Source organism: Ipomoea nil, unplaced genomic scaffold, assembly GCF_001879475.1.
Source record: "Ipomoea nil cultivar Tokyo-kokei standard unplaced genomic scaffold, Asagao_1.1 scaffold2926, whole genome shotgun sequence".
In the NCBI taxonomy this organism is placed as follows: domain Eukaryota; kingdom Viridiplantae; phylum Streptophyta; class Magnoliopsida; order Solanales; family Convolvulaceae; genus Ipomoea; species Ipomoea nil.
In genome coordinates, this window is record NW_017619354.1 from 1451089 (window position 1) to 1477574 (window position 26486).

The following is a 26486-nucleotide window of genomic DNA, read 5'->3' on the forward strand; positions in this document are numbered from 1 at the left end:
AAAAAAAAAAAAAAAACAAAAAAAAAAAACAAAAACAAAAAAACAAAAAAAAAACAAAAACAAAAACAAAAAAGGATTCTTCCTTAAAACAAGTTATAGAGAAGAAAAAGTCTGATGGCAAGATTCAGAAGAAGTGGTGGAAAGATGTTCCTCTTCATCCGATGAAGATACTTCTTCTGATTCTGAGGAAGAATTGAATTTTCCTTTTAAATTATTTGCCTACTGAACCCAATATTTTCTGTTTTGCCATTCTATCAGGTCGAGAACTTGAAAGCATTACTGGAAATTGAGGTTCGATTAAAAATGATGTTTTTATTTTTAAAATTTTATAATTGATTATTGAATTATGGTTATGAGTGTTTAAATTTATCTATGGATGAGCATACGCAGGTGCGGCTTCAGCAATAGCAGCTGCTATATAATGGGAAGGATATTAGAAATGCTGAGAAGTTGAGTGGTCTTGGCGTTACGTTAGTGATGGGGATTTGGTGATGATGGTGGCAAGGGTGTCTCAAGCTAGGTGCCTAGGATATCAACTGCAATAGGCTGGCCACTATTTTTATGGATACCAAATGGATATTTTCATCAAGTTAAATCATCAAGTGAGGAGCAGTCCAAGGATATTGACTCTGGAATATCCCAATATCTTCCTTTGCGGTCTATGAATCGCTCATGCCATTTCTGAGGAGAGAGAGCTGCTGGCCGGATTTTGAGGACTCGGCTGGCTCGAGCACCGTCGTCCATGAGAATGGGGTCGCCGGGAATTGAGCAGACCATGTCGTCTAGGGTTCTGGAAGTGGAGACGTTGAGGTCCCAGAATGCGGCGTCGATTGTCGTCCGGAGGTTTGCCATTTCGCTGACGAGCCGACCACTAAAGGGGAAGCACATGTGCTGAAATGAAGAATAGCATGTATGTGCACTGTTTTATCGACCAAACTCCACTCACCATGTGAGATATTGGAACTTGCATATTACAAAATCAGTTATGCTACTTCTTTTAAATTATTGTTATTATTTGATAGATATATTATAAATCGATCCGGTGCAGATTAACTCGAATAAAATCGGATCTAATTATCTCCGAGGCTCTGGACCTGGGTGTGGCCAAGCCCCGTGCTCGGTCAAGGGCCAGGTCTTCGACTGGTGTGATACGTATGGCGCGGGATGCAGTCCATCGCAGTTATAACCTCCCGCCCATTTCTCGCGGGGTGGTTGGAAGTCGCTCGGTATAAAATGTTTTCACTTTGTCTTGTTAAGGCATGCAATTCTTATCTTTGTAATAGCTCGACATAGGTCTTAATACAACATTGTCTCCGTGATTTACAATTCATTGTCTTTCCATTACGTTACCTCTATCGTGATCCATTTATTTATTATTGGGTTGTTTGAGTCGGACCACCCAGATCAATATAATCCATCATCATCATTATTATTAGAGTAAATACCAGCTATGGTCCCTCAAATTTGGTGGTTTAGCCACATATAGTCCTAAACTTTCATAACAACATCTGTAGTCCTCCGAATTTTAAAATTTGACCAGCGTTTGTCCTCCCGTTACTTTGCTCCAATCCGTCAAAAGCAGGGATAGAATAGTAATTATATACATCCACAGTTGACAACACGGCAACACAAACAAAAACATATATGTTTATGGATATATTCACACGCAAAGTAGACACGTTGAAAGTGAGCACATGACTCTAATTGTGGACTGAGCAGAAACAAAGCAAAAAAAAAAAAAAAAAAAAATCTCTCGCTATTTTGGAGCGGTCTCCTCTGTCGACGAACGCTGTGAAGGCGGCCACAGTTGCTATGGCGAAGAAAGAGACGCTCCGGTGACGACATATGTTTCATAGACAAACATAGCAACAGAGGCGTGCCGGAGCACAACCTTGCGACGATGACTTTCCGATGATGGTGGTCGACAGTGAGGGTCGGAGAAATAGACAAGACAGAATACACATCTAGAGTGAAAGATATCTGGCAATCTGTTTTTCTTTCAAAGAATAAGCGAATTCATTTAATGATTTTAATCTGTCCCTTGTTTCCTTATGAAGTTTGGTGGGTTGACCGCTCTGAATATCATTTTTTTAGGCTCCTAGTAATATGATTGCAACCAACGAAGTGCCCATGTCGATGATTTCCCCAATCCATCTTCAATTTTCTTTTCCGAAGCTGGTAGTGGGTGTTCGTCTCCTCCTTCCCGAGACGATCATGGTGACAAGTGACCCTCCCCCAGAGCTTCCTGAAACTGACAAGTGACAGTCCAACTGCCTTGAAGAATTGCGCAACGCTGGATTCTCGATTCTCCCCTCAGCGATTACATGACTGGAGACTAGCGATCAACCACCAACATCGTTGCAATTTCTCCCTTCACAAATCCACTCTGATAGTGAGGCCAATCGCGGTCATTCTCAAACAGGGCTCGTCAAGATGGAGACCGGTGTGGGCTTCCGAGGAGAGCTGCGGTGTCTCGCGTTGCATTTGGAGAAGAGCGGCGAGTCTAGGATTTTTACATTTCATACGCTAATTTGGGATTTTTAATTTCAGAATGTTTTGTTTTAAGGCAAATTACTATTCTATCCCTACTTTAGACGGCGCTGACGGAAGAAAGTAACGGGAGAACAACAGCAGATCAGATTTCGAAACTCGGAGGATCACAGATGGTATTACGAAAGTTTAGGACTATATGTGGCTAAACCACCAAATTCGAGGGACCTTGGCTGGTATTTACTCTTATTATTATTAGTAGTAGTATTGAGAAATCAGGGATGAATTATATTGTATAATGATAAAAATCTGGAACAACTATTTAAGATGATACTTGTGTAATAATCTATAAATCATACAGAGAATATGTAATATTATGCTTTTGGGTGACTTGTCATTATTATTTAAATTTGAATATTTGTATAATAATCTACATGCAAAAAATATATAAATTACATTAAAAAGATTCTTTGTGACAAGCTAAACTATTTGCAAGAAATGATGTTGTCAATTTATTCTGTTCTCATGACCTTATCTTCTCAACCAATCAATTAATGAGGTGTCCAAGTTGCAGATCAGAGCAAAAAGAGACGCATTTTATAATTGTATAAGTGTTTGTAAGATGCTGTAAAGATCATCCATATCCCAATCTGAAAAAGTGTTTTTATGCTTTAATTTGCTTATTTTGCCTTGATTATCTATGGTGTTTTTTTTTTTTTGAGACTGTGTTTTTGTCTTGCAAAATTAGGATCCCTCTGCTGGTATGTCTATTGTGCCTCTATCTACGATTGCTTTCACAGGTTCTCTTCCTCAACGCTCCGATAAGGCCACTCCCAAAATGGCTGAGCCCTCACGTGCTCTTGCCACAGCTACGGCTTCTATTCCAGCCACTGCTCTGGCCTCAAATCCTGCTACTGACGCTCTAGCATCTGCTCCAGGCTCTATTCCAGAGGATATTGAGGTGTCAATCCATGACATAATTTCTGAGCCTGAGGATCCATCCGTTCAAGCAACCATCATCTCAGACACCATTGCTAATATGCCAAACTCTGCCCGTGCACAAACGGCTGTCCCAATTATCAGAGTGCCGTTTGCTACATCAAAGGCCAAAGGGAAAGCCAAAGTTACTGATCCAGATGAAGCTCCAGTTCCAGCTCCAGCTCCAGTGGCTAAGCGAAAGCTTCATATGTCAGATGATGTTGAATTTGTCTCCGAATCTCGTCCTAGCAAGCGCTCAGAACATCGTCCTACAGGTCTGGCTCCGCGTACAAGATCGAGAACTGGTGTGTCTACTCCAGCTCCTCCTCCAACTCCTGCTCCAGCTTCTGCTCCTGCTTCAAAGCCAGCTGCATCATCTAGGTCCAAGACCTCTAAAGCATCCAAGGAGACCTCGTTCAGACCTATCTTGCTCTCCTCTGCATTGGAAACAGTATGGCAACAGCATTCAAATCGCGATATCTTGGTTGAGAAGAATTTCAATATTGAGTACCTCATTCGCACGTGCAATATCATTCCTCTTCTTAGTGCTCAGAACCTTCTCCAGACTATCCAGAATGTGGGAGCTTACTCTGCCTGGCTTATTCCAGAATTCTACGCCAATCTCACATCTGATTCTCTTCGGCCGGCCTCTCCGCATTATCATAAGGTTTTTCTCCGAGATGTTTGGTATGATTTTAGTCCTTCTATTATTAATGTCTATTTTCAGCGTGATGCGTGTGATGATCTCTTTGATCCTGCTAGTGACTTTCTTGCATCACATCTTACCCACAATGAGATCAACATCTGGCCAAATGATGGCCTTCCTTCGAACGTCCTTACTGTAGTCTATTCTGTCCTGTTTGGCCTAGCTTCTAGCAATTGGATTCCAAATGTTTCTGTGCACACTGTCAATAAGAAGATGGCATCTCTGTTATACAAAGTTCGACATCAACTGCCGATTGATCTTGGTCACCTCATCTATCATCACATCATGAGTTTTGCCAAGAAGAAGGAAGCCAAGATTCATCTCCCCTTTCCGTGCCTTATCATCGGGATTCTGCCACAATAAGGGCTTCAACTCTACTCCAATGAAGAGCTCTGTCATGTTACTCACAAGACCTCTATGGACTCTCGCATCTTCCAAAGAACACACTATGATGATCGGGCCACTCTCTCCTCAGTTCCACCTGCCCCTGCTCCAGCTGATCCTCCAGCAACTGGCCTGGACTCTACGCCGACTGCTTCTGCTGCTGATTCTGCTTCGGCGCTGGCTGTTCTTAGACAGCAGGTCACCTTTCTCACTTCACACATTGCTACAATGAAAGATGCCTCGCTTGCCATTCAATCTTCCATCTCAACCGCCGAGGCTCAACTGCTCCGCACCAATCGACACATTGCCGCTCTTGAGAGTGCTTCTCCTGCTGCTCCTGCTGATGATGATGAAGACTTGGAGACTTCTTCCTCCTCCACTCAGTCCTGATGTTGCTCTTTGCCCATTAGTTTGACAAAAAGGGGGAGTGCACGTAGTAAGGGGGAGTGCACGTTTTTTTTGTGAACTTAGCCATAAGTGCCAGTGAATAATGTGGTGTGCTCTACCTCTATTTTGTCTCTATATGTGTTTGCGTGTTTTGTCGTGACTATGTGATAAAAGCTATGCGGCTATATTATATGACTTTGTGTGCTCTGTGTCTCTTTGTGCTTTGTGCTTTAATTTTCTATGTGTAATTGTGTTTAAATTTTCTGGCACAACATTGGCTAAGTTTAAGGAGGGTGTGAGTCTAGCTACTCTTGACTAGTGACTAATCCGCTCTCAATTGTATAGATTATATATTCGGCAATTTAAAGCCGATGATATCTTTTAGTAGTTTTGTACTAATAGCCAAAGGGGGAGATTGTAAGTGTAAATTTGTTGCACATTTAAACCTCTTTATTATTGGCTTAGATTAGTTGTTAAAGTAGTCCTGGATTAGTCACGTCGTCTGGGGTTTACTGGATCAGCGCTAGGAAGTAATCCAGAAGGTATGAAGCTTCTTCAAAGTATTCGGTCAAGACCCTATCAATGGGGAGATCTAGATCTAATGGAGCAGCCGAATTCAAGGAAGGGAAGATTGCATGTTTTGAGGATCAAAACATTCTTTACAACCTATATATAATGCTACCTTAATTAGCATTCGAATTACGCACTCTTTCACAAAGCCTTACTCTGAAAATCTTGGTGCATCTATACCAAATATATCATGTACTGATGTGTGTGAAGAAGATCTTGCAATCAGATCATGAAGCAATGAAGAACGCCTGCACATCGGATCCACTGGAGTAGGTTCTGGAGTAGTTATAGGTTATACCTTAGAGTGTAATTAACTATCCTCTTGTACTCCGTTTTTCATCATAGTGGATTTGGGTTGATGTGAGTGGCCCCGCAGACGTAGGAGTGAGGCTCCGAACTGCGTGAACATATCCTGGTGCATGCTTTCTTTTACTGCTATTTATTTCATGTTATTTATTATATCTGGAATATGTTTGCATCTAGTCCAGCTTTATAATTGAAATAAATTAAAGTTATTAAAGGCTATATCTTGCATTCAAGACTCACGTGCTTTTTCACAAACCATTAAGACTCTGGAGAATATGATAGCAATACCAATAATGATCATATTACAGACAAATTATTCCACTTAGGAGGTGTTTGGATCCTAACAATATATGTGCAATGTAGATTAAATTTTATGAATATCATTTATCTTAATTATAATTAAGAGTGGTGATTTCAATTATTAAATATTGAAAGTTAACATGTTCGCCGACGCAAATTCCTTGTACGTTGCCCGTTTTCAATAATCTTGAAAATCTTGATTTTCTTGACAAGTCTACATGTAAGAATTGCCAATTCGATGTATGTTGATGGTGTTACAAACGGCATTGGACTCCCTTCTCCGACACCTCTCCTTGCACCGGATCAAAATCTTGATTGACCTCAGGTCGTTGAATCCTACCCTCAGCGATTGGCCCTGGTGGGTTGGGTGATGTCTCGATTGCCACTTCTGACCTTCTATAACTTCTTGCCTTGAAAATTCAAGGCAGTTTGATGATTTCTTCAAATATCTTCATCTTTCTATCAGTGTTCTCATATTCTTTCTTAAAGTAGGTTGCTATGTCTTTGATTAGCTCATTAGCACATCCCCATTAGAAGGGTCTTCACTAAGTTTTAGGACAACAAAATCCCATAGAGGAGATTTTCACAAATGGAAGATGAAGACTTTGGCCAAACTTTTCTCCTGCAATATGGACGTTTTTGTGGGCCCAATAGCAGAGAGAAAGTGAAAGAGAAGGCTGGAAAGTCGTACCTGGTGCAATGGATGGCGCCAAGGCATCAGACTTCCTGACTTTTTTCGCGTCAATTTTTTGTTTTTGTTTTTGTTTTTTGTTTTTTTTTTTTTAATTTTATTTCTTCTTCTCTCCACATCTCTCTCCTAGTTGGCACCTAAAATACCACACCAAAATCCTCACTATTGAGGATGCCCTTAGCTTCTTTGTAAGCAACTACAGCATCTCAGGTGCTATGTCATTCAATCCATCATCACTTCTAAACTTTTTTTTTTTTTTTTTTTTTGTCTTGATTGATTTTAGTAGATAGAGAAACATATTTATTACTTTGATTAAGCTTATTTTTTGCCAAATTAATCTACCTGCTTATTTTGGAGAAAACACTATAATTTAGAAATATTTAGAGCAAACATAGTTTGAAAATAATATGATTTTAAAAGTTGAATCATAATTTTTTGGAGCAATCATTATAATTTAAGAATATTTGTAAGATAAAACAAAACACCTTTTATACAGAGAAACCATGACATGGTTGACTCAAGCAAACTTTTAAAATTACCCTTTAATTTATACAAAGAAACCTACCATGATTGATAAATATTACACTTCTTTCAAGGAGTAAAAATATTGGGAAGCAACGATAACAAAACAATGTAACAATGATAGATATTCTGCAGAAAACAATTCATGAGCATTCCATAGATAAATAATAGATAAATCAAATGAAGATCTAATGAGTAGTTTTTCAAATATTACACTCATATTTTGAGTTCTACTACATAGACTCCCAAAATTCTACTCCCTCATTTATACTCACTGAGGTGACAAATCAGGATAGATTATTTTCATCATGTGAGTCCACAGAAAAATGTCTACATCAAAAGTATATGAGAGTGAGTACAAATTGAGAGTTTAAAATAGGAGTACACCAAGTATTTTTCTTTTTATTAAGTGTTTAGCGTTAGAGTTGCCCATAAATTAATTAGGGTAGCTTGTTACTGTTTGGTTGAACTCTCCGCTTGCTGTCATTTTTAACATTTTTTTTTTAATAAAAAAAGTCCGTAAATCAAAGGAAAAAGACAGGATATATGTGTCGACGGGGCACGAGTCACGACTCAGAGACGATAAATCGCAGACCTCAAATCAGTCTTAGGCTTTTAGCTCCAACACTGCAAACGCAATCAGCTAACGTGCGCACTCTCCCCTGAATCATGTCTATTCCTCTGCAATTCTCCCGTTTACCAATCCGTACCGACATCTCCTTGCCGGAGTCTAGAGTCTTCCATCTCCGGAAGCCTCTCTCAGTCCGATGCTCCGCCGGAGAAACAGCTTCCTCCTCCTCGCCGGCCGTAGATTCGGAGTTTGATCCTAAGACGTTCCGGAAGAACTTGACCAGAAGTGCGAATTACAATCGCAAGGGCTTTGGTCACAAAGAAGCTACTCTTGAGCTCATGAATCGCGAGTATACTAGTAAGTTGAGGTTGTGACTTTGTTGTTAGATACGAAACGAGAATAGTGGGAGAAATCATTCAAAAAAAATTCTGTTTATTCCTTTAATTCTCACGTTTCAGGTGATATTATAAAGAAGTTGAAAGAGAATGGCTACGAATATACATGGGGAAATGTTACCATAAAACTTGCAGAAGCCTATGGCTTCTGCTGGGGGGTTGAGCGAGCAGTCCAGATTGCGTATGAAGCGAGAAAACAATTTCCAACTGAGAGGATTTGGATCACAAATGAAATTATACACAACCCTACAGTGAATAAGGTCTTACACTCTCAGTTATTGGTTTATTCTTCATGTTGATCTCTATTTAAATATTAGGTTGTTCATATAGTTATTGGCACTTCTGTAATCATAAATATTTGACTTCATCATGTCCAGCGGCTTGAGGAAATGGAAGTCAAGAATATCCCCATTGACCAAGGAGAGAAAAATTTTAATGTTGTTGACAAGGGTGATGTTGTGGTTTTGCCTGCGTTTGGGGCTGCTGTCGATGAGATGTTAACTTTGAGTGAAAAGAATGTACAAATAGTTGATACAACCTGCCCATGGGTTTCTAAGGTGTGACAGCTGAGTTGCAAGAAAATAGATTATAGACCCATATTCATCATTTGCAAACAGGTATCTTATGTCCCAGAGTTCTATCATTAGTTCTTTCCGATTTTACTTTCCAGGTTTGGAATGTAGTTGAGAAACACAAGAAAGGTGAACACACCTCCGTGATCCATGGTAAATATTCTCATGAAGAAACCGTAGCCACTGCATCTTTTGCAGGAAAATACATCATTGTGAAGAACATTGCGGAGGTATGTTGGCTTCATTTGTCTTTTTATTAGTACACTGTAAAATGTTTATGTTGTTTTCTAGAAATATTTAGAAGGCATTGAATGCCAGTTCTTATTTCTTGAACCCTATACACATTGCAGGCAACATATGTTTGTGATTATATTCTTGGAGGTCAACTAGATGGTTCTAGCTCAACCAAAGAAGCATTTCTGGAGGTGCCTCTGAGCTACCCTTTCCATTTATGTGAATTTAAGTTGTTTATTTTATCTTGGCGCAATCATTATGTGTCATGCTGCTCTGACATTTTTTTTTTTTTTTTCCTGCAGAAATTTAAGCGGGCAGTTTCTGAAGGTTTTGATCCAGATGCCGATCTCTGTAAAGTTGGTATTGCTAACCAGACAACAATGTTGAAGGGAGAAACTGAAGAGATTGGTCAGTCTCTACATCACTTGCTCATTTATCCATTTAGTAAAGTGCAATTTGACATACTGATTTTGCACCTGTTCTAAATAGGAAAGTTAATTGAGAAGACCATGATGCGCAAGTATGGAGTGGAAAACGTCAATAACCACTTTATGAGTTTCAACACTATTTGTGATGCTACTCAAGTATGTCATTTCTATCTTGTTATGCTTTTCCCTGAATTTCCTGTCAATTATGCATTCCTGATAAATTGCATAAAACCTTTAGGAGCGACAAGATGCCATGTATAAGCTAGTTGAGGACAAGCTGGATCTTATTTTGGTAATTGGTGGCTGGAACTCAAGCAACACTTCACACCTACAGGAGATTGCAGAGGAACGTGGAATTCCATCATACTGGATTGATAGTGAGCAGAGAATCGGTCCTGGAAACAAAATAAGCTACAAGTTATTGGTGGGCACTTGTGACACTATGAATTTTTCAAGAATAAAATTTCAACTTTGCATATTTTCCCCTTATTCTCTACATATCCTTTTTAAACAGCATGGTGAGTTGGTTGAGAAAGAGAACTTTCTGCCTGAAGGACCTCTCACAATAGGGGTAACATCTGGCGCCTCCACTCCTGATAAGGTAATGCTACTTAAATTCTTCTCATCATCATGCTCCAATTCTAGTTTACTCAGCTTGTTGTTCTCCATTTTTCCTTCATTTTACTTTCCTTTTCCCTCAAACCAAATTCAAGAATGTTTTCGAGTTTTCATTATGAATCTACTTCCAGCAGGAATCCATAGATAACTTCACATAGTGATAGCATAGGCTTGAGCTCTGAACAATAAATGGACTTTTTCAGGTAGTTGAAGATGCCCTTATCAAGGTGTTTGATATAAAGCGTGAAGAAGCCGTGCAATTGGCATAGACTAAGTCACAGTCTCGGACATTTTCAGTCCTGATTTGGCCAACCTAAGAACTTAGGAGGATATGTAATTTCTGTCCACCAAGAATTTAAACGTGTGACTTGTTTGCGTGTCTCTATTATATAGGTGATGTATGCATATTTAGAATAGATCTTTGTACTGAATTATCCTGATAGGATCATCAGTAATGCAAAAAGTGTGTTAAAATCCTATGAGTTTGTCTCCAGATTTGCTTAGTCCGAACAAGGTTACCCAAAGATTCTTCTCTGCAGAGGTTTTAAACTGTGCTCACGGTTGCCAAATATTGAGTTCATTGTAAGCAAAAGTGAACTTCACTCGGGAAGAACTGTATACTACAAAAGTAGTTTTGACTTTTGAGGGGTTGGAGAAGAAGTATGATCATTGATCAACATATGTTGTATCACATAAAAATCATGTATCTATGAATTTTCTCCTGTATACACAAGTACAATTATATCTACAGAGCAGAAATTTATGATTCTTGGAAGGCTCTGAATCCGATCTACAAGGAATCAATGGAATAAGTTCTAACCAAACCATCATTGAAGAGTTTTCCTGGCAACTTGTGTTGGTTTCTCCTCGGACTGAATCATCCGTGGAGTCGAACTATGTTATGTAATACTCTTTGATCCAAGTAAATGCCTCAGAGACTGAGACCATTTGATTCTTTGGAAGGAGATGATTCAACTATTTCAGGGACTTGATCAAGCAAGCTGCTTATTGCATCTGGAAATTCACCTTTCGCCCGGTTAGTCTTTCCTCCCACAACCACCATTGTTCCATCTTGTAACGCCCATATCTTTTAGGTGATTCGAAAATGCACAAACCCAAAAACAGTTACTGCTTCTGAAATTACAATCGAACAACTTAATAACAACGGAGCTCACCTGACTGTGTGACAAGAAGCTGATGCACGTCGTAAGCATTAAAGCTCCAAAACCCGCATACACGATTGGCACCCCTGGGTCGCTCTGAGATGCAATATCGGTAACATTTCAGCATCTTTATAAGTGAGAAAAAAAAAAAAAACCGATAAAAGAATTATTCTGGATTCCCTTTGGATTTTACCTTCAGGTCAAGGCCAGTGCTACCAATTGCATCTACTATTAGAATTTTGGTTCCATCAATCTCAATCGGAAGCTTAGAGTTGGGCCGCCTGACTCCAACAAATTTCCCTTCTTTATCATAAAGGATAATGGACTGCAAGTCACGCGCTAACATTGATCTGGATTCTCACAAATAGAAGGGATTAAAAGTGTTAAAAACCAGCACATTTGATAAAGATACCACATAAGACTTATAGTCTTGTCTTAATAACAAAACTTACATTCCCTTGACATCAGGAGAATCAGTATCACCTATAGGCAGGAATGTACCGAACAACTTCTTGTCTCCATTGATCTTTAGAGGCGCCATAGCCAAATTAAAAGGCCCTTCATCATCCTTCATGATCTGTAACGCTGAGAAACTCCAATCTGTTTGGTATATAGTAATGCCACCGTACCTCAACGGATCATTTACACTTATCGTCTTCCTCATTACCTCCTTCCCATCAAGGTCGTATAGTGATAGATCAGACCGAAACTGTGAAACCTATATCACAAAAAAGTACTGACTACCCATTAATGTTCGATAGATTGCGGGAAGGGAAAACATTATTATGCATACCTCTCCGCTCTCATAGTATTCCATGTAGAACCGATTGACATGAACTTCAGTACTGAATGCTTCTGAGGGAGTCGACAAAAACCCCGTTGGCCCAAGCACGTCGCCTATAACAAAGTTCAGACCTTGAGGAACATTCACCGACCCTCTAAAGCTTCCCGTGGCACTAATAGTTCCTCCGAACATTATCAGCAGCAGTGCCACATGTACTCCAATTGGAGCAATTCGGCCTGCCAATCCTTTAAACGCGTATAGAGCTGAGCCTTTAAGGAATACCTAGAGATGCAGAAACAGATAACTATACGTGTAAATAGTATATCTGAAGTGAGAAGAAACCGAAAAGATTAACAAATTAGTGAAGAGCTGATACCTCGTATCCAGCTCCCATCAGGACGGCCCCCAAATCTTGTATAGATGCTTTAGGGAGAGTGTCCGAATATTCCTGCTTTCGAATCGCCTGAGCTGAGTGTAAGAACGACCACCTACAAATCGGGGTTCCATAGCTGTTAACACTCAGAATTACTAATAATGCTCAAACAAGGAAGAGGGGAGACTCAAACCAGACCTCCTTGCTACTTTGACTAGGGGTATCTGTGTTGTGTAAGTGCAGGCCATCAGCGATGCTGCTAGAAGAGCCGATGTTCCTAAGAATATGGGCGATGAAAACATGTGATCGAAGCCAAGAGTGAGAACCCATCTCCAGTTGAAGAACCCAAACAGAGGATGATCTTCGGGGAACTTCTGAAAATAGAAATCTGGAGCCTCCCCTTGTTCGATGATTGATCCTACGAGGAACAAATGTAAACCGAAAAAATGTCATTTGCAGCAGAAAGTGGAATGTAAAGAGACTGATAGCTGGAATTGTTGGATCATAAATGGGATATTTAGTTCAACATTATATTCTTTTGAACCATGAACATACTGGTACAGAAATGATGGGTTAATATAAAGGTACTTAATTATCCTATTTAAACAAGCAAAGCAATCTCTCATTCATAAGTTACAATTTGCTGAGGCAAGAACTTTATTGATCAATACTTGATGCAATTTGAAATAGGATGTCAAATTTTAGCTCCAAATTTATATTCTAAACAGCTAAACTTCATTATCTGCAAGGCTAGAAGATATAGCAGACCGGCAAAATCTTGTACAGATGATGAATAAAGAACAACATCAAGAGAATTCTGGGAAAAAACAAAATCTTTAAGGAAAAATAAATACCTATGGCCATTAAGCCAGCGAGGGCAAACATCTCAGATATAGCGAGGGTCAAACTAGACAGACTCGCCACTACCCTTTTGGGTAATCTCCTCAACAGCCCCAAACCACCAGCTTTACTCTTCTTCGCAGGCGGTGGACCCGTCGGAGAGGCACCATTTCCGGCGTCGCCGGCGTCCAAAAGCGTGGGTGCTCCGTCAGATTCCGGCACCCTAATCTTGCTGGGCGCACTGTTCTCCTTGGCACCCTGCTTCTTTCTAGTGGTGTTGAGCTTGCAAGAAAGGGTGAAGGAGAAATTTTGGCCCTTGTCCCTGTAAACACCATAGATTCTTGAATTGCGGAGTGAAAAATGAGGTATGAAAGTGAAGTTTAGTTTTGGGTTTTGCAGTTGAGCCAATCTTAAAGGCCTAGTGCTAAGATTCATGATCGCCATTGAACTGACAGAGGTTAGTTTATCCACAGACATGCGTCCGAGAAGGGAGCTTACTATAAACTAAACCCTTTTTTTTTTTTTTTTTTTTTTTTAAATATTAAAATGGGCGAGGAAAACAGAAAGATCAACTACAAAAATCTAGGCTAAATTTTGCGTTTTAAAGAATATACTATTACAAATAATTTTATAACCTGTGGTTCGGTTTATTATGTGATTTTTTTTTTGTTTATTAATTTTTTAATATAATTGTTTTTTAAAAACCATGGCAGTCTATTCTTAATGAAAGATAAAAATGACAATAATGTAATATTAAGAGATAATTTCACTTATTATTATTATTATTATTTATTATTATTATTTTTTTATTTTTGTGTTTGGCTGATTTTTTTTCTATTGGGCTTACAGTCAACAAATTATTTTTTTTTCTATTTGATTTATTTTTAAAAAATATGAACATAAGCTTATTACGAAATTACTTATAAAATATTACTCCATCCGTTCCATTTTATGTGTCTAGTTCAGTTAACGAAGCTTGACTGAAGTTATTTTTAATTCAAATTTTCATAATATTAAGTTTAGTTCGTATACAAAATTTATATATTTAGAAACTACACTAAAAGTACTATTAAACATAAAAAATCAAATTTAAAAATGAATAAAAAGTACTAAAGAAAATAAACAAAGAAGAAATAGTTGATTTGACCAATGAATAGTAAGTAGAACAGATAAAATGGACAAGGGAAGTAATTATTTTTAAGGTTTTGCATAACCCGAAGAACTTGTTCGACTTGAAAATTGGAAACAAAGACAAATGGGTATCTGAACACAAATATGGCTATTCGACTCGTGGTGAGATTAATGCCGTGTATTTAAAATCAAGTTAGGGGTTGTAAAATTTTTCCTGACACGTTCAAATATTCGAACTTTGTTTAGTGGTTATATATGCATATATCTATTAGACTGAGTATATATATGACCATTAAGAGATGCCTTCTGTTAACCCTACTGATCATTTGTGTAATCACATCCCTCACTCCTTTCCATTGCTCTCTCCCAATCTTTCTAGTATCTTCTCTCGTCTCTAAACTCTTAGACTCTGAGTTCTCCGAGTTTTTGAGACCCTCGTGCCGCATCCGTCCGCAACTTAGGCACCCTCGTGCCGCATCCGTCCGCAACTTAGGCACCCTCGTGCCGCATCCGTCCGCAACTTGGGCACCCTCGTTCCGCATAAATCCGCAACTTGGGCAATATTATTAGTTTATTTCTCACAAACTCCGTCACTCTGGTGGCCCATTTATGATTTCTTGGTGGTCCTATGAACGGTAGTGGAAGCTCTAGGCTATAGCTTAAGTTTATATCATTTTGAAATTTTCAGTTTAACATGTCCTAAATGGCATTAATTTTGTTATGTTTACTATGAAATTTCTAGTTTAATATGTTCCTTAAATGACCTCTAATTTTGTTATGTTTATTGTGAAAATTTCAGATTGATATGTCTCTTAACTGACCCTTGATTTGGTTATGTTTACTCTGAAATTTCTAGAATGATGTCTCTTAAATGGCCGTTGATTTTGTTATGTTTACTGTGAAACTTCTAGTTTGATATATCCGGCCTTTGATTTTGTTATATTTGCTGTGAAATTTTCAAATAGATATGTTCCCTAAATGACCCCTAATTTTTGTTATTATTACTGTGAAATTTTTAATTTGATATATCCCTTAAATGACCATTGATTTTGTTATGTTTACTTTGAAACTTTCATATTGATATGTCCTTAAATAACCCCTGTTTTTGTTATGTTTACTGTGAAATTTCTATATTGATATTTTTTTTTTTTTGAAAATAATTTCTATATTGATATGTTCATTAAATAACTCCTGATTTTGTTATGTTTATTGTGAAATTCCCATATCAATATGTCCCTTAAATGACTTCTGATTTTTTATATTTACTGTGAAATTTTCTGTTTGACATAATCCTTAAATTCTTTTGAAGATAAAGAAACTCATTCATTTAATCATAAGATGAAGCAATTACAAATAGGATCGGTGAAACGGTATACCATTCCTTACAGTCAGACAAAGAAACAACTTCCCTAGCAATGCTACAAAGAACTTGAATTGCAGACTATTCCACAAATTTGAAGCTGAATTGGTTAGATGAATTTAACGATTCTTTAATATCATTGAAGAATTGATCAAACGTAGTCAAGACTAGCTTTGGTTGAAAAGTCTTGCACACCACCCAGTATATGTTTTCCATCTGTCGTTCATTGACAATATATCCATCGAGCTGAGATGCAGATGCTTTTTTACATTGTCATCTTTGTCACCCAAGATGAAATTCACATAAGTGTGAACATAATCCTTAAATTAAATGACCCCTGATTATGGATATTGGTGGAAGCCCCTAAATCTTAATTATGAAATCCATATACATGATTAACTTTTTAAGTACTTGATTCTAGATTTCTTTGTTATGTGCAAGTTTATAGATATATGACCCTTAAATGAAGGCATGAAGCCCCTAATTTTGAAATCTAGATACATGATGAGTTGTTTAAGTGTCTAATTCTAGGTTTCTTTGTAATGTGTAAGTTTATGGATATATGACCCTTAAATTAAACCCCTAATTTTGAAATCGTGATTCATAATGAACTTTTCAAGTGTCTAATTCTAGATTTCTTTGGAATGTGTAAATTTATGGATAAATGACTCTTAAATGAAGCTGTAATAGAACCAGTAGCATTCAAAAAAAAAAAAATGAAGCTCTTAATTCTGAAATCTAGATACATGATGAACTTTTTAAGTGCATGATTTTGGATTTATTTGTGATTATGTCTGTTTATTTTTCTGATTATGAATATATCTGTCTGAATATTTCAATAATGCATAACTATGACTTGACATAATTTTTCATAAAATTAACTGGTGCAATAGCAGTTTTAGACATAGTTTCTCATCTGTAATGAATATATACAGGCCCTGTTTGGTAAAAAATTGGCCTATATGCCAATTTTGGCCTATTTGACTACTATTAATTGTTTTTTTTTTTTTTTGAAAATGACTACTATTAATTGTTTAATTTAGTTAAAATATCAATATAAATGTTTGGTTAATTAACTTTTTGCAATTTCAAAATGCTAAAATTCAAAAAGCTACTCTAAGCAACTTTTTCAATTAGCTTTTTGAGAAAAGAAATTATACCAAACAGCTATCAGCAAACAGCTAATTTACCAAACAATTTTCTACAATCAGCTAATGTTATCAACTATTTATACCCTCTAATTCACACAATCAGCTAACAACTAACAGCTATCAGCTAACAGCCATTTTACCAAACAGGGCCACAATAAATTATGTGTACCGTTTCATCAATGCACAATGCGTGGTTCTAACTTCTTATTAATTGACCAAAGTTCATGTTAAATTTTATATTGTATTTTTTAATTCACTCATAGTATATGTTTAACCATTATGTCAATTTTGATTTGAATGGAGTCCGAACCTAAGACCTTGCTTATGAAAATTAATGAGCTGAGTAAGTTAAAATATTATAAATAATTTTGTAATTATATTCAAATAAAAACTTTATTAAAATTAACATATAACAAGTAATTATAATTAATTTATTATTAAAAAAATATTACCAATATTAAGATAGCACTGTGGTGAATATTCATTTTGCATAGAATTAGTGAATATCTAAAAATTTTACCCGAATTGTAATGAATCCAATGACTGATGAATAATCAGTCTTTCCCATTGCCATTCCTGAATCGAAGCCAAGTGTGAATTATCTTCATTCCTCCATTAAAACAGAATATCCATAATTAGTTTTCCTATATATACCTAAACCAACTGACACTAATAATGACGTTAGAGATCGAGCCTGAATGAACGCAACCAATAAGGTTGAAGATGCAAGCTTCTGGACAACTATATATTGCATTTGCATAACATCATCTAAACACAAGTTGTTAAAACGAAGTATTAAATAATACAAGCTAAGAATGTGTGGATAATGCCCTCGATCAACAAATATCTAAATCAAATTCCATGTTAATAAATTAGTTCAGGAAAGATGAACATTACTTTACAGATTACAAATCAATGAATTCAATATCCTTTTATTATTATTCTTCATGAAACAAGCTAGCTAGGGCCTAGGAGGACCACAGTTTAGTTTAGTTTGAGACTTGAGAGGTTGAGGTTTCCAGCATGAATCCTTAATGGTTGGGGTGTCTGATGATCCTTTGCAGAATCACAGTCCTGGCTCTGCGAATATCCCTGCTACACACATCAGCCTGCACCCCTAAATCCTCAACATTCTTCATGAAAACATCCAGCTTCTTCTTGATCTCTTCGATTGCAATCTTCACTGCCCCTTCGTGGTTAATGGCGAAATCCGCGTTTTCCAGGAGGGACTTTATCTCTACTTCCAGCCTATCAATCAGCACCCTTATGGTGTCCAAGTCTTTGATGCTCACATAACTGCCCACTTGCATGGAGTTGATGATTTCCTTCTGCCCTTTGATGGCGATTTCATAGTTCTTGAAAAGCGAATCGATCCACTTACCCATTGAGCCGATGGGGACCGAAGAGGCGGCTGCCAGGGCGCCTGCAACAGGTGGGGCAGCCACGGCAGCAGCCACCACTGCACAGATCAGAACGGCTGCAAATGCTGCAGCAAAGATGATGCTGGAGACCTTTCTCCAGGCGTGGATGTACTTGAGCTTCTTGTCGAGTTTGTTCTTTCTCGATTGCAGCCTCTCGAGCATTAGCATTTGGTGCATATAAACGGATTGGAAGATCTGGAAGAACTCTTCAGTGAAAGGGTCCCCAGCTTCTCTGAAGTTCTTCAGCTCCTCCAGGGTTCTGGCATAGCTATTCCCTTCAACCCCAGTCTCCGCCTCGAATTCCTGGAGAGCAACATGGATCAGCAGCTGCCTATCTCGAGCTCGCTTCAAGCACTTCTCCAATTCGACACAGAAGTCGAGTGTCTTCAGGCTGTTCTCAAAGTACTCCTCAACTAACTCAAAGAGTTCTTGGTTTTTCCAGATGTCCTTCTTGCATTCCAAGATGACCTTAACCACTTCTTGATTCATGTCTAGCAGACATCCTGTTACTTCTTTTAAGGAATCAAACGATAACGCCCTCACCTCAACACCTCCAGCAAGGGCACTGAGGACATGGTTGGTTCTTACTTGGAGAGTTGAATCAAAATTATGCAAATCTACATCAACCCTGCAAGCAGCTTCATATGAGTTTATCATTTCTGTTCTGTACTGCAGATTGTTAATTCCAGAGGCCGATGTTTCAGCAGGCTTCTTGCTACTCTGCCCTCCCATGATTTCAATTTCTTTTCTTTTAATCTCTACACAAAGACCACACCTTTTAACCATCCAACTTAGCTTTACACATAAACCTCAATATATGAATCTTGAAAGCCACAACTAAAACAAGTAAACAACACAACATCATATATAATAACCCTTTGAAGAAAATTCAACCCTAATTTCAATAATCACAGAAAGATGACAGCCAAATCGATCACTAGATATATTATAATAATCAGAATTAAATTCCACAGACAAGTATACTTACCTAAATTAGAACTGGATAAACTTAAGGTTGTAAAATAGGCAAAACCATGAAACAGAAGCACAGAAGAGATCCAAACTTCAGAGACTAAATTCAAGCAAGCAGATAGATAAAGAATGTCTCTTTCGAGGTTGAGAAACGCATATATATACAAGTAAATGGTTTTAAGGAAAGGATTGGAGAGCGATATGAAGAAAGATCTGGGAAAATATCAGGAAAGTGACACGAGATATAAAGGGAAGAGGGAAAAAGATTGAAGCTTGGAGAGAAGTAAAAACGTTGTAAGGGCCAAGAAAATGTGGGTTTGGAGATTTATACGAATAGCTTGCACGCATGAAGTTAATTCAAGATTGGAGATGGAAAACGCGGGAAGCAATCTCTTTCTCTCTCTCTCTCTCTCTCTTAGACATACACACACATACATACATACAAGCTACAGCCTACAAGGATATTATTATATTATATTATATTATATTATATTCTCCATTGAGAAATAGAGAGAGAAATCTACAGTTATGTATAACGCGGCGCTGGGAGAAAGCAAGAAACTGTGAAACTTGAGTACGAAGAAATGAGCTTTTCAGGGTTAAATAGGCGCCGGCAGGCCGGTGAGTGGTGACGAATTATGAGTGCTGTTTAATGCAGCCATCTTTTCTGAAATTACAAAACTACCCTTATAAAACTCAACTACTAACAAGTACTAAATGCACTAGGGTACTTATTATTTATGGGTAATTAATGGTGCCATTATATGTTTTAATTATCTAATTCCTTCGTCTTATTTTGTCTTATTTTATATGTTTGGTTCGATTTTTGGCTTTGAGAATGTAGCAGTTTTAAATCTCCAGACCAGCTGTTCCACTCAAAAAGGATGCCTACAATTCAGCGAGGGGATTAGTCACTGTTCGACGTTGGGATTTTTTTTTTGTTTTTACATGAATTTAAAAAAAAAAATATTTTCCAATACTTAAGCAAACAATTAGTCAATTACAACACCCCTAATTAAAATGAACAAATTAAAATACCTATATATATATATGGTAGGGTAGACCAATTTATTCTAAAAATATATACCTATATAAAATGGCTAAAATATCACATGCAACCCTATAACAATTGGGTCAAAGTTGATTGGATAGATTGCAATTTGCAAATGGGAAATGCTTCCTACTACAAAAGAAAGCACACCATTTTTGTCATTTTTTTTGTGTGGTTAATTATCCATTTTTTTAAAATTCCAAATATCAATTTATCAAAAATTGCTACATCAAATATTGACAAAAAGAAATAGAGTACGGTGATTTTTGTAGACACAAATAGCATTCTACTTTTCCAATTTAATGCTATTACAGTTAAAGAGTTTGGCATATTAAATTCGGTAGCTAAAATATATAGTAAAATATAATGATACAGCAATTAACTTTTTCCTGTTATTTCTGTCACCAACCTAAATAGTCAAACAACTACATTACATATATTAAAACTAAAATACTTAATTTCTCCTATTTTCGGTTAAACGAATTATTTTGTTGACTTTTTGTATTCCGATCCCTATTTTATATTTCATTATTTTGTATCAAATAAATTATGTGCACAGAAATTCAGGAAAATAAAGCTTAACACTTAAGTAATTCTTCACACAGAATTTATGTGTATGCAAGTTAAAGCATATCTAAACAAATTCACGTTTGGCCATATGGGTAATAGTTTTGTAGAACAGTGATTGATGTATGAATATTGGTGGTATAATTATACTGACAATCCCAAAAAATTCACATATAGTGCATGTTATGTGGCCAGAGATTATAGAGGGGTCCAAATTAAATGAAAATTTCATATATTGTAGTCATAAAGCTAAGGTGAAACAGTTATATGTGGTCCTAGGCTCCTAGCTAGTGAGTGATGCCTTGGTATCCAAGTAAATCATTTAATTCTAGGGAATGGTAAATGAGTGAAGTGATTTACCTTAAGAAATGTTATAAAATGGAAATTACACTTTTTTATAACGTGTTTGAATTGTATTTGGTTATAATTGGAAGTTAATGTACAATATTAACGAGTTTGATTGAAAATTATTTTTAGTTTCAATGATTATTTTACTTTAACACCTTCAATCTCTTTAATAATTATAACAATACAATAATTATATAAGATACAAATGCCAATTTGTTGGCTAATGTGCACACCCTTTTTATTATTATTAAATTAGATTAGATATTCCAGTGGTTAACTCTAAAAAAGTTAAAACTCCTATTATGTTGTTAAGAAATATAAACTATTAGGTTAAATTATTAGGTAATGATCCTAGAATGGTTGTTACAGCATTTGTGGAATATTTTTTGGTTGGACTTAAGTTGTTGATCCTAAAATGTTGTTGACTCCATCCGACTCGACATTATATTATTGTTCAAGTTTCTACGAAGACAATATTCTTTAGTTGTCTCATGTGCAATGATAATCAACAAAAGTTAAGATCAATCACTCTCACATGTTAGTTTATTCTTAAAGAACTCAATTTTAAAGAGATCATTTATATGTTGTTTGAAAAGTTATTACTTATTATAAAAGTTTTAGAATATTAATGTATGATAAAGACAATAACCAAAACAATTCTACTATTCACATTCTAGGAAGTATAATTTAAAAATTTACAAATTGAAATTTTATTAATTTTATATTTTTATTCAAAATGTATGAGTTTCTGTTAAACATAAATAGTGTGGGGATGTGAGATGTGTTTTACTTGTAACACAATTTAGAGAAGCTATAAAGAAAAAGGATAAAATTATGAGGTAAAAGGAGGGGAGAATTGAGAAGTGCAGAAGAATGAGGCAAAAAGTGCGGAAAAGAAGGAATGGGTGAGGCTTTGGCCTCTGGCGTGCTAAATGCAAATCTAATCCTACAAACATACACCTCCGCGTGATGAATCTTTCAATCTCGCTTTTCGCGCTATACCACATAATCCTACACGTGTCACTCTCTCCCTCCTTCCCGCACCTGCCTTTGAGACTTAATACCAGAGGCTACAAAGGATTCATTCCACGATACGTCAACAATCTATACATTCTTTCTACTCAATACTCATCATCACCTGCCCTGCCAACCCATTTTCCTCTCCCAATACACATCATCTATAACAATATCAATCATCATCATCTTTTTTTTTTTTTTTTTAATAATTATTTACTCATGTAGTCTTCCTTGTTTGGAATACATTCTCTCCAAATCTTGTTATTAATCAACTTTATAACTGAACGTTTTCAAAGGGTATACGTTCCAGAAACAAACAACATTTTTATTTTTTATTTTTTATTTTTCAAACAACAAACTAGATTAATTATTTAAAAAAAAAAAAAAAATACCAGTGCACTAAAGATCCGAACTGATAATTGTATTAATTAGCCCAAAGATGTCTAGACGCCACAATTTGTAAGATCACAGTATCTAGAAAAATAAGCTTCACTCCTAGCATTTTCACATCAAACTAAACTAAATTATTTTTCTCTCCCTAACTCTCTGTTATAAATCCTGGTGATTATACCTCAGCAGGAAGCAAAATCATCTCTTCATTCCTGAATGGAGTATTCCCTCGGGCGGGTCTGGTGGCTATTTGTTATAAAGGAATGCCAGAGAAAATATAAAGAAACCTACCATCTGGCATCATCATAAATCAATTGTTAGGATGTGATGATACTATGAATGCGACTGATATCGGGGGAGTAAAATTGTCCATATTTGGAAAATAAACAAGTTGATCAAGTAGAGGAGGTAGATAGATGGTTACCATGGAAAAGGATGCTCCATAATAGGGAAAAGCAGCTGTTATGAATCGCTCGTACTCGTTGTGTTTGAAGGGTCTGACTGGAATCTGCAAGTCAGAATTTTTTTTAAGATGATATCAATGAACTGAAAAAGCAGGAATTTCTAATGCCAAGGAACAATATACAGAGAGAGGGAGGGAGAACAGACCTGCTTTGATAGACTCAAGCTCGTGTATCCTAATCTTTGATATTCAACCTTAAACTGGAATACTCCATAAACATCTGGGACTTTGAAAGACGTATGATAGACGCCCTGGACAAAGTGAATTAAAAAATTAAAAACCATCTGATGAATCAGTTACAACATAATACCCAACTATGGAGCTCTGAAGCAATATTACAACCTGTTGATTAGTTGACAAAGTTTTCAAAACATAGGGACTCATCATGTAAAACTGTAATTGGACATCATCTGCTACGTATGGTACCCAGCTTGTTCCAGACCACTCATAAATCTCAACAGAGTATTCCTTCCAACCAAAATTCAGCATCAGTTGGTGTTCCTTAACCTATTAGCTTGATACACGTTCTATGCTCATAATCTTTACACAGATATGAATAATGAATTTACCAGGTCATCAGTGATCCTGTACATGTAAGGTTCATCCACCTCCCCAACTTTATGATGCGTAACATTCATAGCCTAGAAATTTTTAAAAAAAAGTATAATTCACATGATTGGTTGATACGTTGCAAATATCCCTATAAATATGTAAATGAGGAACTTAGAATTAAACATCAGACAGAACCTTGAGATGACCTCTTTCATGGAAGACCCATTTGCTAATTTCAGTCAGAAACTGTTCATTCCCAGATTTATCATGCCTATAATAGATATAAAGCAAATGAGAATTCAGAAGCTTAATGCTCACATTGAATTGTCAGTGAGAGAATATAGCATAGAGTTGGACAAACTGCAGTCTTTTGACAAAATATGAGAAACATTTGAACTCAAATACTTACTTAGTTGGGCTTCCAGCTTTCTGCACCCCAGATCTAAAGAATCTGTTCACAGAGAAGAGGTTCTAAAAGTCAATTCACGGTACTGTACAGATACTGTAAACAATTTGACAAGGCATTTACCGAATTACCGGTTGCTAAACATGCTTAAAGAGCCAGCTATTAGAATTCGAGCATTATTCCTAGCCTGCAAGGTCAAACAACTGTAGTTGAAATTTCTCAGTCACTTTTCTAGTTATGTCCATTATCACATATATGGGCCAGAACACATGACTGTAGTTCTCCAATAAATAGAATAACCTATTATTTATTGTAATGAAATTTCTTTCTGACAAACAACTAGAAAGTAAATCATGTCTCCAAAAACACTGTTACTTATGAATACCCACATTATGATGACCTTACACTCCTTTCTTTAATTGTTTACCCTTTTCATGTTTAGTGAGTTCTGGTTTGTGGGGACAGCCATGGAGAAAGAAACTATTACCTACCTGGATAACTGAAACAAGAGAGATTGCAGAACCAGTGAGTGCAGGTGGGTTTGACAACTTGGACTTTGGATTGGCTGAATATGCTGCTGGTGATGCTGATAGAACCTTTAAAGCCTGCATATATGATGAACTTGATGATACTATTTTAGACTAAGGAATAGTTGTTTGAGGTACACGTTCATGGTTCATATGTTTATGCTTTGCATTCTTGAACTCAATAGGAAAAAGCTTACCAAGCTATTTGCAGGATTTAAAGAATGACCAATCCCCTGAAAAAGTATTGGTGCCTGCAGTAGACATAGCAATTCAAAAATATCAAAGATTCAGCAAAAACTCCCAATAACAATAATCATCCATTATTTAGGAAAGGAAGATATGGATAGTACATAGCTCTTACCTCAAATGCCTTGCTTCCTAGGATCACTTCAGATTGAATGAAATCAGTTACCACAATTAATGTATGGTCCCCTTCTGTATCAGAAACTGCATAGCTCATGTGATCAAAAACCAAAGCTGCAGGGTCCTATTATCATCCATTCAATAAATATTGAGATAGAAGGGAACCAGATAGATATGCATCAGCTAAATCATAGATGGAATGTACAACGATCAGAAGTTGAGAGTTTTTCTCCCTTTTCCAAACTCCAGACACCTCAAATAGCACTGTTAATAGTATATCTTGCCAACTATACATATATAATAATAAGCAAATAGAAATGTCTATACATGTGTTCAAGTGTAGTATGCAACTATGCGAGTACCTCATCAAAATCAACTCCACATTCCGTAACGATTTCACGAATAAGATCAGAGGCAGAAGCATCAGCCGCCAGTATCAAATCGTGACCAGAATCAACAAAATCCAGTATTGATGCTGCATCAACAGACCCTCCAAATCCTAACCAAAAATAAAAATTAAACCACAACCTGATAAAACAGAGCAACACTCACTTAAAACAAAATCCATCCGTTTCAAGCAACAGTATCCACGATGATACAATTATTAAGTCCATACGAATTCAAACCACTAAATGTATATATAATGTATACCATTGGTGTGCGGACTTACGATCAATGGAAGGGGAGAAGAGAATCAGAGCGTCATATAAATACTGGCCGTGTCTCTGCAGAGCGATCTTTGGATCATCGGCGAGTCTGAATTCGAGGTTGAATCCTCGATTTTCTAGCGCCTTGAAGTAGAGAGAGTGAGACGATTTGATCGCGAAATCCTGGAGCAAAACCAGAACTCGCCTACTGGTGGGACTCTCCGGCGAGAATCCACTGCACAGAATCGCAATGGAACTCAGGATCAACGTAAATGTTAATCTCCTGAACATATTGAAGGCGAATTAATCAATCTTAGGGTTTAACAGATATCGATTCAGCTTCGTTAGACTGTCACCTCCACCTTGCAGAAACGCTCTATAGTTCTACTGCCGTATTACGTATGGTCATTTCTGATTTTGTTTATAGTCCGAAACAAAAATTTTAAAGTATATTTTAGCCCCTCCCCTTTTTCGAATTTTTTTTTCGCCTAAAACAGAACTTTTGTGTATTTCCTTTCAAGTCCCCTTTTAATATTTCGTACTCTAAACTCTAAAGTCATCAATAATACATGATTCTATCTATAGCCTATAGGTATGTAAAAATTTCATAATTTTATGAACACTTTTAAAATTGGGACAACATAGAAGTTCTCACCTAATAATAGTATTATTATATATATATAAATAAATGTTTGAAAAAAAATTATGAAACAACTTTAGGCAGTTATTTGGTGTTTCATGCATGCATGATGCATGTATAAACTGATTTAAAATTTGTTTGAAATTTCATTATCATTGAACATATCTG

At 36.7% G+C, this 26486-nt stretch overlaps 4 protein-coding genes across 5 annotated transcripts; 1 reads left to right on the top strand and 3 right to left on the bottom strand.

The window, feature by feature from the left end:
* Positions 1–7894: 7894 nt before the first annotated feature.
* LOC109162031 (4-hydroxy-3-methylbut-2-enyl diphosphate reductase, chloroplastic-like) lies at positions 7895–10629 on the top strand. The gene is made up of 10 exons (XM_019310674.1): positions 7895–8262; positions 8364–8560; positions 8678–8857; positions 8971–9102; positions 9223–9297; positions 9409–9514; positions 9596–9690; positions 9773–9958; positions 10049–10135; positions 10356–10629. Exons 1-10 carry the CDS (start codon positions 8004–8006, stop codon positions 10419–10421), a joined length of 1383 nt encoding a protein of 460 aa, XP_019166219.1. The 5' UTR covers positions 7895–8003; the 3' UTR covers positions 10422–10629.
* A 128-nt stretch (positions 10630–10757) lies between these two features.
* LOC109162030 (cytochrome c biogenesis protein CCS1, chloroplastic-like) lies at positions 10758–13833 on the bottom strand. 2 transcript variants are annotated; one of them, XM_019310673.1, is made up of 9 exons: positions 13327–13833; positions 12671–12890; positions 12476–12587; positions 12109–12381; positions 11768–12033; positions 11509–11665; positions 11328–11411; positions 11056–11239; positions 10758–10983 (listed from the first exon to the last, which is right to left on the bottom strand). In XM_019310673.1, exons 1-8 carry the CDS (start codon positions 13787–13789, stop codon positions 11084–11086), a joined length of 1731 nt encoding a protein of 576 aa, XP_019166218.1. In that variant the 5' UTR covers positions 13790–13833; the 3' UTR covers positions 10758–10983; positions 11056–11083. The 2 variants fall into 2 exon arrangements, with proteins under 2 accessions (XP_019166218.1, XP_019166217.1); XM_019310672.1 differs by having other exon boundaries at positions 10758–11239.
* Positions 13834–17798: 3965 nt separating this feature from the next.
* Positions 17799–19447, bottom strand: LOC109162032 (UPF0496 protein At4g34320-like). Its single transcript, XM_019310675.1, has 2 exons — positions 19364–19447; positions 17799–19133 (listed from the first exon to the last, which is right to left on the bottom strand). Exon 2 carries the CDS (start codon positions 19105–19107, stop codon positions 17986–17988), a length of 1122 nt encoding a protein of 373 aa, XP_019166220.1. The 5' UTR covers positions 19108–19133; positions 19364–19447; the 3' UTR covers positions 17799–17985.
* A 3283-nt stretch (positions 19448–22730) lies between these two features.
* Positions 22731–26076, bottom strand: LOC109161641 (dolichyl-diphosphooligosaccharide--protein glycosyltransferase 48 kDa subunit-like). The gene is made up of 13 exons (XM_019310132.1): positions 25702–26076; positions 25394–25530; positions 25030–25155; positions 24866–24919; positions 24633–24746; positions 24273–24328; positions 24145–24186; positions 23931–24006; positions 23753–23824; positions 23526–23651; positions 23330–23434; positions 23145–23228; positions 22731–23014 (listed from the first exon to the last, which is right to left on the bottom strand). Exons 1-13 carry the CDS (start codon positions 25967–25969, stop codon positions 22967–22969), a joined length of 1308 nt encoding a protein of 435 aa, XP_019165677.1. The 5' UTR covers positions 25970–26076; the 3' UTR covers positions 22731–22966.
* Between the last annotated feature and the right edge of the window lie 410 nt (positions 26077–26486).

Excerpts from the sequence above, each read along its gene's own strand:
- LOC109162031 (XM_019310674.1), top strand. The coding sequence starts at position 8,004 with ATGTCTATTCCTCTGCAATTCTCCCGTTTACCAATCCGTACCGACATC. Across the intron at positions 8,561-8,677 it reads ACAACCCTACAGTGAATAAG|CGGCTTGAGGAAATGGAAGT; the intron begins GTCTTACACTCT and ends CATCATGTCCAG. Across the intron at positions 8,858-8,970 it reads CCTGCCCATGGGTTTCTAAG|GTTTGGAATGTAGTTGAGAA; the intron begins GTGTGACAGCTG and ends TTTACTTTCCAG.
- LOC109162030 (XM_019310673.1), bottom strand. The coding sequence starts at position 13,789 with ATGTCTGTGGATAAACTAACCTCTGTCAGTTCAATGGCGATCATGAAT. Across the intron at positions 12,588-12,670 it reads CTAGTCAAAGTAGCAAGGAG|GTGGTCGTTCTTACACTCAG; the intron begins GTCTGGTTTGAG and ends CCCGATTTGTAG. Across the intron at positions 11,240-11,327 it reads GCTTCTTGTCACACAGTCAG|ATATGGGCGTTACAAGATGG; the intron begins GTGAGCTCCGTT and ends ATCACCTAAAAG.
- LOC109162032 (XM_019310675.1), bottom strand. The coding sequence starts at position 19,107 with ATGGGAGGGCAGAGTAGCAAGAAGCCTGCTGAAACATCGGCCTCTGGA.
- LOC109161641 (XM_019310132.1), bottom strand. The coding sequence starts at position 25,969 with ATGTTCAGGAGATTAACATTTACGTTGATCCTGAGTTCCATTGCGATT. Across the intron at positions 24,920-25,029 it reads TAGGAAGCAAGGCATTTGAG|GCACCAATACTTTTTCAGGG; the intron begins GTAAGAGCTATG and ends TGTCTACTGCAG. Across the intron at positions 23,435-23,525 it reads CTTTGTCAACTAATCAACAG|GGCGTCTATCATACGTCTTT; the intron begins GTTGTAATATTG and ends CACTTTGTCCAG.